Below are 16,977 nucleotides of genomic sequence, written 5' to 3' on the forward strand. Positions count from 1 at the left end.
GGGTGTGAAATTGTTCTCAAAACCTCTGCTGAAAGCCCTCTAGCTTCTAGTTGGGACCTGTCAATCTCCAGGCTGTCAGACTGAGTCTCCTCAGATCTAGGCAGGAACCTGTGTCCTGATACACTAGGTCCTGTGTTAGGGGAAGTCTCCAATATACACCCTGACTCATCTGCATGAACTGGGTGAACCAAGACCTCTTTGGCCAGAATGGAATGATGGTGATCACTGAGGTCTGGTCTTGCTTGATTTTTATCAATACTCTTGGTATCATGGAAATTGGAGGGAATACATAAGCCAGCCGGAACCTCCATGTTATGGACAGAGCGTCTATCGCTACAGGATTGTCCTCCTTATAAAGGGAGCAGAACCTGTTCACCTTGGCGTTTAGTCGAGTTGCCATCAAGTCGATCTCTGGAGTTCCCCAGCGCTGGTGAAGATGCCCTTGTCCACTCGCCTGGAACTGGAAGGCCTCGACTCAGGCGATCTGCAACTATGTTGAGAGCTCCCCTGATATGAACCGCTGTTAGATGGGATAGGTTGGCCTCTGCCCAGGAAAGAATTAAACTCACTTCTCTGAGGAGTAGTTGGGATCTTGTGCCTCCCTGTCTGTTGATATAGACGACTAATGTCGTATTGTCGGTACGAACTCTCACCGCCCTGTTGCGGAAAAGAGGAGCAAAGTGACTGAGAGCTAGATGGACTGCTCTCAACTCTCTCATATTGGATAAGGGAAGTTTCTCTTGAGGACTCTAAGTACCTTGTACTGGATTCTCTTCCAGATGGGCTCCCCAACCTAGAAGGGAGGCATCCGTGGTCAATGTGATCCAACAAGGTTGAGTCAAGGACTCCCATCTGATAGGTTCTTCCACCACCTGAGTGAAGAACGGACTTCGGTGAACAGGGAGTGCGTCCTGTTCAAACCCCTGGAATTGCGATTCCAAACCGCTAACACTTCCTCTTGGAGGGGACGTAGATGCCACAAGGCCCAAGGAACTGCCTCTGCAGACGCTGACATGTGGCCTAACATCTTCATAAGAGTTCTGATCGAAACTCGTCTGGGTACCAGAAGGAACTCCGCTGCTCTTATTACATGATCTTTCCTCTCCGGAGAAAGAGTCATGTGATCGGAATTGATCACAAAACCCAGAAATTTCCTTGTGGTGGAAGGAAGAATTTCTGACTTGTCTCAATTTATAAGCCAGCCTAGGCGTTGAAGAGTTTGAAGAGTCAGCTGAAGATGAGATTGCAAGATGTCTAGAGTGGCGGTTTTTAGAAGCCAGTCGTCTAAGTATGGGACGATCTCTAGTCCCTGAAGCCTGAGCTGGGCAACAACCGGAGCCACAACCTTGGTGAAGGTGTGGGGCGCGGAGGAGATGCCAAAGGGTAGTACAGCAAACTGGTAGTGCTTCACCACACCTTTTATGGATACAGCAACTCTCAGATACCTTTTGTGTGCTGGATGGATGGGAACATGAAGGTACGCGTCCTTCAGATCTATGGTGACCATAAGGTCTCCGGGATTCAGAATATTCATTAGTGAGCGTATGGTCTCCATCTGGAAGCGCTTTTGCCTGATAAAGCAATTCAGATAGCGTAGGTTGATAATCATACGCCAATCGCCCGACGGCTTTGGGACAAGAAAAATCGGGGAATAGACCCCTTGACCCCGTTTGCGAGGAGGGACCTCCTCTAGAGTTCTCTTTTGGACGTACTGGAGAACGGAGTCCTCCAAGACTAGCTGCTTGTCCTTGCTGCTTTTGTCAGGATAAACTTCTCCTGAGGGGGGAAAATAAACTCAATCTTGTACCCGGATGTCACTACATCCAAAAACCAGGGATCTTGAAGCCAAAAATTCCTGAACAAAATTAAACGTGCTCTGACTGGAGGAGGATTGGGGAATAGCGCCACGTGCAGCTGGACTGGAGGGGGTAGGGGAGGGTGACTTGTAGTAGGCCGATGAGAGTCATGGGTCAGCCTTGCGGTCCTTCCCGCGACCTCTACCGCGTCTGTGGCTCTCAGAGCGTCTTTGGGACCTGGACGAACTCTGATATCTTCCTCCTCTAGCTCTTCCTCGGCCTCGAAAGGCCTGTTGTGGAAAGGACTTCCCTTTCTTGTCAGCCAAGCTCTCCATCAAGCGATCAAGCTCAGACCCAAACAATCTTCCGGGCTCATAGGGGAGACCACAAAGGTTGAACATTGAGGTGTTGTCTGCCACCTATGGTCTGAGCCAAAGGGGGCGTCTACTGACTGAAGAAAGAGCCATTGTCTTGGCTGCTAGCTTAAGATGTTTGGGTGCAGCATCGCATAGGAAGTCGATTCCAAGGAGGAGGATCTTGAATTGGTCCAGGACATCATTTCTGACAATACCAGATTCTAAATTGCATCGGATCCGAAGGACACGGGCGCGGATAAAATTTGCTACCTCACTACATGCGATAGCAACTGATGCTGAGGCAGCTGCGGCGGCATAATTGTGCCTAAGGGTGCATTCCGCTCATCTGTCCAGGGGGTCCTGGAGATTACTGCCATCATCGGATGGCATGAGGGTCCTCTTAGAAAGTTTATATATCGCCATATCGACTTTCAGAGGAGGTATCCAAAGAGCCCTAACACTGTGGTTAGAGGATTATGACAACGGGGCCAATCCTCATGCGGCTCCGTGGCACTTCATACTGCACATTCTCCGATTTCTGCCGGCGTATCCTCCAGTAAGTACACGTAGGATTAAATCCGACACGTGCGAACATTGTGCGTTGTGAATACCGTCATGCAGTGCTGTAATACTGCCATATAGAGCATTATAGTTCCACTATACCTCGTGTAAGAAGGTACCTGGAATCATCGTGGATGGAAGGTATGTGTCACCGAGGTTCCTGGCCTCGGTAATGTAAGGCCTCTTTCACACTTGCGTTGTCCGGATCCGGCGTGTACTCCACTTGCCGGAATTACACGCCGGATCCGGAAAAACACAAGTGTACTAAAAGCATTTGAAGACGGAACCGTCTTCCAAATGCGTTCAGTGTTACTATGGCACCCAGGACGCTATTAAAGTCCTGGTTGCCATAGTAGGAGCGGGGAGCGGGGGAGCAGTATACTTACAGTCCGTGCGGCTCCCGGGGCGCTCCAGAGTGACGTCAGAGCGCCCCATGCTCATGGATGACGTGATCCATGTGATCACATGATCCATGCGCTTGGGGCGCCCTGACGTCACTCTGAAGCGCCCCGGGAGCCGCACAGACGGTAAGTACACTGCTCCCCCGCTCCCCACTACACTTTAACATGGCTGCCAGGACTTTAGCGTCCCGGCAGCCATGGTAACCACTCTGAAAAAGCTAAATGTCGGCTCCGGCAATGCGCCGAAACGACGTTTAGCTTAAGGCCGGATCCGGATCAATGCCTTTCAATGGGCATTAATTCCGGATCCGGCATTGCGGCAAGTGTTCCGGATTTTTGGCCGGAGCAAAAAGCGCAGCATGCTGCGGTATTTTCTCCGGCCAAAAAACGTTCCGTTCCGGAACTGAAGACATCCTGATGCATCCTGAACGGATTTCTCTCCATTCAGAATGCATTAGGATAATCCTGATCAGGATTCTTCCGGCATAGAGCCCCGACGACGGAACTCTATGCCGGAAGACAAGAACGCAAGTGTGAAAGAGCCCTAAGAGCCGGTATTTTATGTGTCAGCAGCAGCTATTGCTAATTGACACCTTGAGATTTAGTATGGCTGTAATTGCTGATCCGGGAAGGCTCTTACTTGGAGTAGTCAAAGTGCTGGGTGGGTGACTACTCCCCATGTTCCAGGCTGGGTTTTGCCAGGCATAAAAACCAGCCAGCACTGCCAGGTGTGTGGATTTACCTCCCTCTGACAGTGGAGCTCAGGAGTCTGTGTGCTGTGAACTGAGGTTTGAACTGGGCTGGAGGACTCAGGCCCCTCAAAAGGCGAACTATGGACTTGATGAGGCTGAACTGCTAACAGGGTGTGAATTAACACCAAGGAGAAAAGGTGACTTTTATTGTTTATGGACTTACCTTGTGTGTGAACAAACACCAAGCCACCTGTGGTTTGTGATATACCTTATCTGCATTTTGTTATACACCAATGTGTGAATAAACACCGCTGTCTGATTCAAGAACTGTGTACTTTGCCTCTATACTGCATCCGCTAGTCCTAACTACCAGAGCGAATCCCCACACTCGCCATATAGAGCCTGGTGTGTAATAAAATTTGGGACTGCTGTGGTGCGCTCACACAGTTTATACACAGGATTATATGGCGGCAACCGTCTGCAATGTCTGCCGTCTCTCTGGTCGCAGGAGTCAAGTGGGCAGCAGAGCGCATGTACATGGAAGCTATAACCGTGGGCCCTAAGCAGCCTCTAAAGGGCCCTCAGTGATTACGTAGCTCCTGTCCTACACACTGTGCGGGGCAAACACCAAGGGGGAGATTTATCAAACTGGTGTAAAGTAGAACTGGCTTAGCTGCCCATAGCAACCAATCAGATTCCACCTGTCATTTTCCAAAGTTGCTCTGAAAAATGAAAGGTGGAATCTGATTGCTATGGGCAATTAAGCCAGTTTTCGTTTACACCAGTTTTGATAAATCTACCCTCCAAGACTTCAGGATTTTTGACAATAAGAGGGCTTGGAAATGATAGGGAGTCACTATTTAGAGAAAAGGGAGACAAGCCTCCCTAGCATTGCGGGTGACGCTAGGGAGGCTCCTCATCGCGGCCTGCTATTGGCTGCTCCCCCCATCACCGGATGTTTTGATGAAATGCAGCAGCGGCCGTGCAGCGAGGAGGTAAGAATAATGTATACGAGGGGCCCAGGCATTGGGGGGGTCATTATAGGGATTGGATAACCTCCTTAACAGCACCACACTTTCTCCAGTCTCGCAGGTCCGGTTTGATTCTGCCCTGTCCTTTAAGCCACACATCCAATCCCTCACCTCCACCTGCCACTTTTAACTCAAAAACATCTCTCGTATTTGCCCCTTCCTCGCCCAAGAGTCAACTAAAATGCTAGTACATGCCCTCGTCATCTCCCGCCTGGATTACTGCAACCTCCTCCTCTGTGGCCTCCCATCCATCACTCTCGCTCTTCTCCAATCTTTCCTCAACTCTGCTCCCTGGTTAATCCACCTCTCCCAGTGGCATACCTACCATATAGACAGACCACGCAGCTGCTATGGGGCCCGTTAGAAAGAGTGGCCCGAAGTGGAGGAGAGGCCCCGCCCCCTAATTGCTCCTATCTATCTTTCATAAGCTAAAGGACCTTTGATGATGTCGTCACAGGTCCTGTAAGGGAACTGCACAGTGTAAAGTGTAGTTCCCAGGTTAGAACAGTGCATCTGCCAGGACCTGTGATGACATCATCTTCAAGATCACAGGTTCTGCAGAATCTACCAAAGGAACTGCACCAAAAATGGTGTAGTTCCTAGGTTTGAAAGGTACATCTGCCAGGACCAGTGATGACATCATAACAGGTCCTTCAACCCATAACAGCAATTATTAGAAGTTCACAATCAGCTCTGCATTGATCCATACAGACTGGAATGGAGAGGTAAGAGGAGGTCCTCCACTTCTCGTCATTTACCCCCCCTCCATGCCCTGTTTTTACTCATTGCTCACTCATGTATAATATTTCAGACAGTTACAGTGACCACTACCTCATGTACCTCACCCACAGTGACCATAATGTATAACTGACCACATATTTCTGTAAACACTGCATCTACAGTATTATACCTTGTATGCCTCACATCAATACACTGCTCTGTATATATATATATACACTGCATATATTACACAGTATTATAGATGCAATATGTACAGATATATAGTATATACAGCAGTGTACTGATATGTAAGGTACGAGGTATAATAGATGCAGTGTGTACAGATATATAGTATATACAGCATATACAGCGTGTCCCTTGCTGCAGCGCTGGCCAATCGCAGCGCACAGCTCATAGCCTGGCTATGAGCTGTGCGCTGCGATTGGCCAGCGCTGCAGCAAGGGACACGCCTCATACAAGAAATCACTCCAGTACAGCAGAGGGAGCGCAGACAGCGGAGCCTATACCAGGCGAACGGAGCGGCGCCCAGACATACTAGTAAGTGCAGGGGGACCCCTGGGCGCCGCTCTGCCCACTGATATAGTTCGTTTTTAGTTTCTAGAGTAGTGAAAGGTCCTCTTTAAAATACTAACAATTACAATGGGCTGCCCCCCAGCATTTAGAAATGCCGAGTAGTGATGCGGCCTTAATAATTTGGGTCACAGTGCTCCTACCTGGATACTGTAGCTCCCTGGGGTTAGGCTCCATAGCAACAAAGGAGATGTAGTTGATGGAACAAGTAGAGTCCAGACTTGATAAAGTTCAATGGTTTTTACTTGAATAAACTTGCAATAAACTTGTGTCATCCAAACAATATGTGATCTTTCACTTGGCTCGAGCAGGCTAAACTGGCAGGTAAACTTGAATACTTTGCTTTATCTCTCTGCTGCTGTGCTGATCTCTGGCTTCAGTCTGGTTCCTATCAGTTTCCGTTACTGTTTTTTTATGAGAGTGAGGTATCCTGTGACCTGTTTTGCTGAGTAGGGTGTCTTTGACACCATTTTCCCAATCAGAGGTACTGAGTACTTTTATATATCAGGAATGGGCTGCTCTCTGAGCTACTTTCCCAAAGTTCCTGCAGCAGTGAGGGGAAAATGCTCCCTCACCGCAGCATGCTGCTTCACTCTTTCACTCCAACTCTCTCACTCTTACATCTGACCTACTTTCTAGATACATCCCCACCCATAATCTCCAATCCTCATAGGAACTACCTCTCTTTTCTCCTCTTGTCTGTTCCTCACATAATCATCTACAAGATTTCTCATTTGCATTCCTCATACTCTGGAACTTACTACCCCAACACATCAGGATCTCCCCAACATCCAACCCTTCAAAAGTGACCTGAAAACCCACCTCTTCAGGAAAGCCTACCACCTGCAATAAGCATGCTACCACACAACCAGGCGAGCAGCCTTTACCTTCACCTACTGTGTCCTTCGTCTTCCCTTGTAGATTGAAAACTCTTGAGTGTTTTATATTATGTATGTGTAAGTCATGTGCTTCTGCAACTCTCTTGCGTGTTGCCTTAGTTTACCCTGTGTTTACTCCTGTCTGTGCTCCAGCCCTGTACCCGTCCTGACTGTCTGTCTGTTCCTGCAATTTTCATTTTCAGTTCTGTCTTTGTTTAAGTAAGGCTAGTTGCACACTTGCGTTTACCGATCCACCAGGCTCTTCCCAGATCCGGCATGCGAGACGCTGCCAGAATACCGTCCAGCCCCATTACATAATGAATGTGACGGACTGAACCATCACTGGGGCTGCTGGAGAGGCCTGAGGGCTAGCCTCCTTCCTACGGATAATGGACCCAGAACTATGGAGAACCCCCCCACACACACACCCTCTTGGGGTTACAAGGAACTATTAACCCTGATTTATGTGTGGAGTATTATAGGCCATGTTATGTTTTATTAGTTCGATAGAGGAATCTACCGCCCCCCCCCCCCCCCAGCTCATTATTCTACAAAGGGAAAAGTGTGTAGTCTCTGCCTGTGAGTGATTACGCTATCCCATTGTGTTGATTGATTGTATCACGTGGGTGTGTTTCCATACTGTAAATGCATGTGATTGGCTAATGTATAAACTGTCTCAGTCTTCCACAAGGTCCCCAGGGGAGTGTCCCTTGCTGGAAGACCTGCATAAAAGGCTGACATGTAGCCCCATTAAAGAGTTCCTGTTTTACCCTTAACATAGAGCCTCGCCTCATGTGTGTGGGGAAAAGGCTGTATCTACACTGGGGAATGGTATATGCTGTATACTCCCCTGGCTATAATCCCTGAGCTCTTTTAAGAGCTTGTTCCTGCATCGCTCTCTGAAGGAAGAGAGGTTCACCCACTGGAACCTGGAAGCCTTGTCGTAGGTCCAGGGTGGGTAAAAGACTGCGAGATCCCAACCAAGCTGCGGTGGTTCGTGGGGTCGGCAATGCTTACGGTGTCAAGTGGAGTGCTTGGAGCCCTCGGGAAGCACTAGGAGCATCCATCAAAGGAGGTACCCAGTTGGGGTGCCAGGAGATCTGTTACAATGGGGTTCAGCCGTGATTCGGCCTAAGTCTGGCAAATATGCAGAGAAAAGGCCAAACAAAAAAGGTTTTTGTCTGGGCCAATTTACCAGCATTCTATGCTGGAACAGTTTGCCGAAAGGCAGTGCCAGCAGTGTGAAACCGGCCTTAATCTTGTCTGTCTGCCTTGTTCATGTTCCCGTCAAGTACCGAGCCTACCAGTTTATCTCCATTCATCTACTCTAGCTCTGTGCAATCCAGATCAGGTAACCAGTATTTGAGCCTTAGTGACTGTTCAGATTGCTCCTGCATTTTTTCTGCAGTTTTATTTATTTATTTTACTCACTTATTTCGCTCTACTATATCCCGCCGCGCTTTACAGACATTAGCATCAAGCTGTCCCCAATGGGGCTCACAATCTAAGGTCCCTATCAGTATGTCTTTGGAGTGTGGGAGGAAACCGAAGTACCTGGAGGAAACCCACGCAAACACAGGGAGAACATACAAACTCCATGTTTGTAAGTTGTCCTTGGTTGGATTTAAACCCAGGACCCCAGCCCTGCATGGCACCAATGCTAACCACTGAGCCACCGTGCTTTTTGGTGCATTTTCAGTACCCTGAGCTTCTGGTGCTCGCACCAGAGTCCCTGACCCTAGTGGGTCAGCTGCCAACTACAACGGGACTATCTCAGGAGGTAGTGGTTTGGTTGTGTCCCTGCAGCGAAGGCCAAATCCCTGTACAGGAGTTAAAGGGTGAATACTTGGGAGCGCCAGAATAAAGCCCTTAAACATATCCCAACGCCAAACCAGTTAGTTGACACAGTGGTCCATAACACTGGTCATACACATGAGAGAAGTATCTTCTGGAATATGGCCGATCGGTCATCCGTGGGATTGTTCATTAGAGCGATCCAAGCAGCAACATGGCAAAATAAAACAGGGATCCAATTTAGAAAAAAAATACATACTGGGCTTGTGCAAAATGGTAAATGATCGGCAAAATCTGCCATTTCTATTGTCTTTTATCTCATGTGTCTGCACAACTACACAGCAGAATGGAAGATGAAGAAGAGATTCATGGTAGCAGTGGCGTAACTATAGGGGTCGCAGCGGCCCCCCTTGCCAGTGGTACTGTACTTTTCCCTTTATAAGATGCAGTGCATCTTATAAAGGAAATACTAGTGAGCGCTTCCATAATGGAAGCTCTCACTAGTATGCAGGAGGAGAAGGCGGGGTTCAAGTGCTGTGAGCGCTGTACTTACCCCTCCTCCTGCTTACTCTTCTCAGGTCCTGCGCTGCTGTGTCCTGGCTCCTGCAGCGTCAGGACGTACAGAGCGCACTGTGACCTAACGCTGCAGGAGGTCAGGTGACTGTGCAGAGCGGGCCCTGAGAAGAGAGCCAGGACAGGGAGAGTGGCGGCAGGAGACAGGAGAGGTAAGTTATTTTATTATTTTACAGTCTGATCTGAGGTCTGATGTGGAGGTCTTATTGGGGGTCTGGAGAGGTTTAATGGGGAGTCTGAAGTGGTCTGACTGGGGGTCTGAAGTGCTCTGACTGGGGGTCTGGAGAGGTCTCATGGGGTATAGACATCTGATTGGGGGTCTAGAGGTCTAATGGGGGTCTTATCTGAGGTCTGATATTGGGTCGGGGTCTTACATAGAGGTCTAAACGGGGTTTGGTCTGAGATGGGGGGTCTCATTTAGGGTTTTATATGGGGGTCTGATCTGAAGGGGGTATTTTTTTGTACTGGCGCGTAATATAAAGGGGTGTTCTTGTACTGACGCACTACCTGTGTGGTACCAGTATTTTCAGGGGGACAGTTTCTGCAGGATAACATTGGGGGCACAGTGGGCACAGTATTGGGGGTGGCAGGATGGGGTGTTGAGAAGGTGAGGAGGATGATGGAAAAGTAGGAGAGTAAGATGTCTGTTAAACTCTGCAGAGATGAGGCGCGGCTGAAAGAAGTCACCATGGCGGTCTGGTCTGACAGGAGAAGAAGAGGAAAGAGAATATCTACATCAGAGAAGAGAAGTCACTGGATGGAAGAGGTACATATGTATTACCCTGTATGTTCTGTAGCGCTGTATGTAATGTTTTCCAAGTATGTCTTTAAAGGGGTTGTCTGCTTTTATTTTTCGTACGAGCACTGCCTTGTCTGCTCTCTTTATCTGCTCATCACTGCAAATGCTACGACGAGCAGGTGAACAGAGCAGAGAAAGCAGCTCACATATGAGCGCTGCCCTCTCTTCAAACAGCTGATCGTCGGGGGTGCCGGACCCCACAACCTGCACATTTAGATGTGCTGACTAACCCCCATTTCTTTTCTTGACAGGCATTTCCCTGCCTGCTGCCCACTGATTGGCTGATCCAGGCTGTCTGCAAGCCTGTAAGCCAATCAGGGCAAGCCCTCCACCCAACTTCCTCCCAGGAATATGCAGTAAAATGGCTCACTGTGTCAAATTTCCAGGGTGATGGACCTGGATCCACTCCCCTGATTAGTCCAAGTCTACTTTTGGTTGAGGAACAGTAAAACCTACATGTGCAAGCTACTCAGAGCTAGGCCCAAGTTCAGAGAACCTCTGTTTCTGAGAACCAGGGAAGCAAATTAGCTACCAGAATATTCCAGTAAGAAGGAGATTAGAAGGTCTGAAACCCACAAGGCTGTGCATTGAACTGGAATTTAAGTTCTAGCTCCTTCCTCAGTGGCCATAATTAAGTTCTGGATTTCCTCCTTTGTAACATTTCGAAACTCGTTAAAACAATATAAGATACACTGCTATAACCCTTAAATCCCACAAGGTGTATTATACTAATGGAACATCCATATTGGGACTATATCTAATACCTTTTTTGACAGCACTTTATAGCTAATATCTATCATCAAGGCAAGAGATTGATACATTGTCCTACAATTAATAGGGGAATAACAATAAGTTCATTATTTTTTATGTTTTTCATTTCTTTATATTATTTTTTATTGTCTTTTACTAATTCAGAAAGGGCCCTTCTGGTACCATTTGTAATTGTTATATTGTATAATAAAATATTTTAACTATATAATTGGTTGATACTAATAGTCCAGGTGGAGGTGTGTCTATTAATCAATTTATAATTTCTATTGTACACTAGTTGGCAATGGGCAGGCTATTTGGTAGAGAACCTTCAATTTATCCATAGTGTAGGAAGGGTGAGCCTCTGAATTATTTTACAAGTATTCAGGAAGATGTCAGTGTCCTCAAAAAAGATATATTACAATTGTGTATATTACAATATATTCACATGCACATCTAATATAACAGGTACGCTTTAGACATATTGGCCTATTCTACTGTTGATATGAAAAGTCTATGATGAAACATAAAATTAGTATAAGACTATGGGACTATCTTCAGTAGATTCAGATGAAGGAGACCCGGGGTTGCACTTGTCCTCCAGCAATCTGTATCTGTATGTGTATAGAGCTAGGCTATGGCTGGACCCCCTGTATGGAGATGAGCCCCAAGGAGGTCTTCATTGTTTTGCACAACAATCCACGGTTCTCCAATTTGTCCTCAATTCCCTTTGTAATCAATCAAAAAAAGGAAAATTTCACATTTGCCATTTCATTACCAAATAACGTCAAAATCATTCTGTAGCAAAGACGAGACAGGAGCCGAAGATCATGGGTGTATCTCCAGTGTGGGCTCATTGGGACAGCACTACCCATATGCCATATCTGAACATCATAGATGGGGACTTCTGCTCAAGACCCCTTCTACTAGACAAATCAGAGCGTCCCTGTAACTCTGACTCGGACTGACCTGTCTTGTCAATGGATTACATTAACATTACTGCAAAGTATATGACTATGAAACCATATACTCTGCTGCGTCCACTGCTGCAAAAGTATTACAGGGCAACTAGTGTGAGACAACTACCTTAAATGGATACGCCATATAATTTTGGAATTGCATTATCAATAATTGACCAAAAACGTCTATAAAACTCAATTTTCAAGTTTACAAGCAGGAATAATTTGGATAGGAGCGCAGAGCAGTGAGAGGTGATATCTTCCCTCCTGAAACGGTCAGCAGAAGAGACACCTTTCATGGCCCCTTCATTCCCTACACATTGTAGGCAGAGGGGCTCACATGGGTGCAGGGTCCATAACCCAGTTTTACTCATTCTGTTGTGATATGGTACACATGTCTAAAAGTAGAATTTCTTCTGTATTCAGTAGACTTGAAAAGCCAGTAACATCTCAGCAACATATGCATAAATTTCAAAAATATGGAGGACCAATCAGATCCAGGCATGTATGGAGGTTAAAGCACCAATCACATCGCAGAAGCTACTGAGGACCAATCAGATTCAAGTATATAAGATGATGTAACATTGAAGGGAGAACCAATGAAATGAAATAAACTAGCGAGGACCAATAAGATTGCAGAATGTGTGATGATGTCACAGAAGCTAGTGACATCACCGAGTTCTGAGCCTTAGAAAACCACTGCCTGACATTATCGCAGCCAGATTTTCTCTGGATATAGAGAGAGACAGATCGGCTTGTGCTTTTGCTTAGCAAATCCTTGCTTTCGCTTAGCGAATAATTGACTTTGCGCCATGGAGATCCGGGGTTTGGCATTCTTGCTTTTCCTCTGGGTCATATGGACGCTATCGGGCCTCTGTGCCCTGATTGCCTTGACTGTCATCCCAGGCCATGTAAAATATCCTTACATCAGGTAAGAGGGGACGGGGCGGGATTCCTCTGTAGTATTATTACTGTTATTACCGTATTATCAGTTTATTCCTGGAAAGTTATTACATTATTATTAGTGGATTATTAATAAGCTCCATCTAATAATTGTTAGTATAGAAAACATCACATTTGGGGGTGGGGGAATCTATGAAGACTGAGGTTTCATGCCCCGGCCCTCATCTAATCTGCACTGGAGTGAGATGCACAAGCCTCATAATAAATTAGGAGCATCTCTGACCCCCATGCACAAAAAAAAAAAAAATTTAATTGCACCAACTATTTCAGGTGGAAATTTGCCAGTTTGCAGAGGCCCGCCCCCTCCTGCTTAACCCACCTAAACCACACCCACTTTTTGGAAATGGCTTAAGAGTGCAAAAAGCAACTTTTTGTAGAAAATGTCTCTTTCTTAATAATTTTTTAGAGTTGCAATCTCACTGGTTGCTATGAGCAACGGCTCCATAATATCTTCCCCATTGTTGTTTGTCTTCTATTTGTGTCTGGACATTAGATCATATTATGGAGGATGATTACAATGGAAGGAAATAAAGTCTCCTCTGCTATTAGAAGACATGACGCAATCCTGCTGCCGTTTGTGTCCTAATAACACCCAATATTTTGCTTTCTTTCTCAGTGACACGGGACGAATATTCCCCGAATCGGTGGTCTTTACAGTGGTCTTCTTAATATCTGCCCTTTTTGGTAAGTGGATTTAGAGATACAACATCATGAGGAGATCAGCGGCTCCAGCGCTCAGTGATGACGTTATCTCCCTAATCACTATTCACTGCTGAGCGGCGGCCATCACTGGAGATTATAATCATCACTGAGTCCTGGAGGTTATCACAAGTGTCTATGGACGTTCCCGGCTGATCCCATGTATTGTCTATTTCAGGAGCTGGCAACGCTTCCATCATGTACCGGTTCATGATCATCCGGTCTGAACAATCAGAGAGGCGACATATCATCTGCCAGAGAATCCTCTATGCCTTTGCATGGATTGGCTGCATTGGGACCGTTGTGACCGCCATAGTCTCGGTAAGTTTATATACAGAGGTCTCAGGACTAGTAATACAGAGGGGACATCGCTTGAAGTCAAGAGATGTGTATAAATACAATGACGCGCCCTGGTGACTATTCTTATGTATTACTGCCCCTGTATAATGACACCACCTGCGGCCTCTGCTGTTCTGTATTCTCAGATCTTCATGACGTCCACATTGATGACATTTATTCCTCTGCTTTTGTTCTAGATGAGGATCAGTCCTACAGTCCACAGGATCGGCGCAGGACCGGCATTTTTCTTTTGTGCCGTTTACAACCTAGGTCAAGCTGTATGCCTGTACAAGAAATCCTTCAGCAGTCGCCGCCTATGCCACATTAGATTGGCATCAACCTTGGTGCCCATTGTGGGCCTGCTGACCTGTATCCTCTTATAGCTGACTGGTACAGTGCCATGTTGTGTGCTGGATACACTTACACATACGTACTTACCATCATTGCTGCCGTTAGTAAATTTGGGTCAAGCTACCCACCCCCTTAAATTGTCAGGTCACGCTCACTCATTGGTGGAGTTAAACTAAGCCCCACCCATTTTTCGGCCCAGGACAACCCAAATTTACAGAGAGATTGTCTCTGAAAATTTGGAAACATTTTGGCAAATTTGGGACTGTTGGCAACTAAGATTATTCGCTTCCTCTGACCCCATTGTAGCACAGATCAGACATCACAGTATAGGAAACACTATAATAATACAATTAATTCTGTTACTTGTCCTTAACACGTCCTTCCAGTTTCTGTGTGTATGACTATCGGCTACTTTCAGCTTCTTCCATGTACTGGCCGATGTGAAGAGGTGAGTTCATGCAACTTTTTTACCGTCTTGTATAATCTACATCTATCCTGTGTAACAGTAATATAAAAGCTCCTATCTCACCTCCATCTTCCCTTCTCACTCCATATAGAGTCCCTGGTGAGTACCGCCAGGCACTAATCCTCTATTCTGTCTTCTGCAGATCTACACCAGGACAGGCATGGTGGCCGAGTGGACTGGATTTCTTGGCCTGATAATACACCAACTAATGAACTATACAGATTTCCAGGTGAGTAGATGCCGTGTCAAGGTCTAATGTGCTCCAGAAACATTTCAGAGAAGTAATATATTATAGAGAGCTGTTTTATAATTAATGGTCTTTATTCTTTTTCTCAGCATTTGTCTTTAACGTTGTCCCGAGAAGGTGTCTCCATTGGCCTGAGAGAAAAGACCCAGGACCCTGAAAACCCCCAATAAGATCCAAGGGGTGGAGCGCCAAGACAACTGAAACCATCATGACATTGCTGGACATGAATCTTCTGGATCAAGAGGCAGATTCCAGGCTTGGTCTCTGTCCTCAATACTGGATGTGACATTTTACCGGACTTTCCTAATACCGGATTTGACATTTACCGGATTTTCTGGATTTAACATCTAGCAGAATTTCCAAATACTGGATGTGACAATTACCCGGACTTTCCATAGCTACCTCTTCTCAAATGATGGTTTTTACCCCCTTGCCCAGGGGAAGGGCAGTCCTTCAGCCATGGTTCCCTGGAGGTTTCCTCCACTAGGGGGTTTTTCCTTCCCTGAGTGTTGAAGGATGAGTTGGGGGTTCACCATCATCAGGGCCATTTCAAAACCACTGGCCTGTTAATAAATGAGTCAATACATGAGGTAGCTAACAATGTGTCCGAGCCTCTTTATTGTAGGGAATGTATTGTAACTAATGTTACCCAATAAAGACCGGGGAACTTCATAGGGGTGATCAGTCCAAGCTCTGGAAGGAAAACGATGAAGGTGCTAATGGCAGGGTTAGATTTTTTCAAATTTTATGGGTATAATAAAAGTGATTCATTAAAAGGGCATTCTGCTTGGGATAATTCATCTCTTATCCAGCTATTACTAGGACTTGTTTGAATGGAGTGTTGGTCCCCTTGTTTGAATGGAGTGTTGGTCGAGCATATGCACTACAACTCCACCCCAAATCTATGTGATTGTTAGAGATAGTGATGTTGTATTCTGCTACAGAATGCACAGAGTGGTGGTGCGCAGACTCAACCAGTGCTCTTTTCAAATTGGGGGCGTGGATCCCTCATCATTGTGACTGGTTGCGGTCATGGGTGTAGGAACCCCAAAAAATCTGGGGGGGGACAGCATTTTTGCTCGCCGGGTATATTCTTATTCAGTAAACTGTGAGTTGTTTATATCGTTAAATTTTAAGTGTGTGTGTGTGTGTTTGTGTGTGAACTCCCCCCCTTCCCCACACTTACAGTTCTGAAGACTCAGGGGTGCTGGCTGGCTTGCCTGAGGGGCTGGCTGGCTTGGCCGGGCAGAAGGAGTGTGGGAGACTGTGAGGCCTTTTTCTCCAAGCTGCCCCAGATCAGTGCTCTGGGCAGCTGGGCTCCGGGCTGGAAGTGGGCACAATAAGAAAAAAATATTTTTCATTACACCTCAGGTCAGACCACCAATCAGACCCCCAATGTTAATCAGACCTCAGCTAGCAGCCCCAATAAGATCCCCAATGTTAATAAGACCTCAGATCACACCTCAGCTCAGATCCCTATATGAATGACCCCCAATCAGACCTCAGATAAGAGCCCCAGTGCCTCTCATCAGCCCCCCAGTGCCTCTCATCAACCCCCCAGTGCCTCTCATCAGCCAGTAATAACAGCCCCCCCAATCATGTGCCAGTAATAACAGCCCCCCAATCATGTGCCAGTAATAGCCCCCCCAATCATGTGCCAGTAATAACAGCCCCCCCAATCATGTGCCAGTAATAGCCCCCCAATCATGTGCCAGTAATAGCCCCCCCAATCAAGTGCCAATAATAGCCCCCCCAATCAAGTGCCAGTAATAGCCCCCCCAATCATGTGCCAGTAATAGCCCCCCCAATCATGTGCCAGTAATAGCCCCCCCAATCATGTGCCAGTAAAACAAAGTATTGTATATATATTGTAGTGCGGGCAGCCTATCAGAGGAACAGGAAAGGGACACACCTCCCTGCCCTGCTCCTCCGCAGCCTTCTGTTTATATCGCTGTCCTGAGGACGGCGATACAAACAGATCACTATGGAGCCCCCAATCATGTGCCAGTAA

At 46.7% G+C, this 16,977-nt stretch overlaps 1 protein-coding gene across 1 annotated transcript; it reads left to right on the forward strand.

Moving 5' to 3' along the window:
- Positions 1-12,415: 12,415 nt before the first annotated feature.
- Positions 12,416-15,136, forward strand: LOC121002382 (DNA damage-regulated autophagy modulator protein 1-like). The gene is made up of 7 exons (XM_040433844.1): positions 12,416-12,832; positions 13,481-13,548; positions 13,742-13,884; positions 14,100-14,271; positions 14,640-14,701; positions 14,862-14,948; positions 15,056-15,136. Exons 1-7 carry the CDS (start codon positions 12,714-12,716, stop codon positions 15,134-15,136), a joined length of 732 nt encoding a protein of 243 aa, XP_040289778.1. The 5' UTR covers positions 12,416-12,713.
- The last annotated feature ends 1,841 nt before the right edge of the window (positions 15,137-16,977 follow it).

Source organism: Bufo bufo, chromosome 5, assembly GCF_905171765.1.
Source record: "Bufo bufo chromosome 5, aBufBuf1.1, whole genome shotgun sequence".
Classification (NCBI taxonomy): Eukaryota; Metazoa; Chordata; class Amphibia; order Anura; family Bufonidae; genus Bufo; species Bufo bufo.

What these genes read in the sequence shown, in the direction of transcription:
- LOC121002382 (XM_040433844.1), top strand. Translation starts at nt 12,714, where the DNA reads ATGGAGATCCGGGGTTTGGCATTCTTGCTTTTCCTCTGGGTCATATGG. An exon ending in GTAAAATATCCTTACATCAG is followed by an intron (nt 12,833 to 13,480) that starts GTAAGAGGGGAC and finishes TTTCTTTCTCAG; the next exon opens with TGACACGGGACGAATATTCC. An exon ending in CATTGTGGGCCTGCTGACCT is followed by an intron (nt 14,272 to 14,639) that starts GTATCCTCTTAT and finishes ACGTCCTTCCAG; the next exon opens with TTTCTGTGTGTATGACTATC.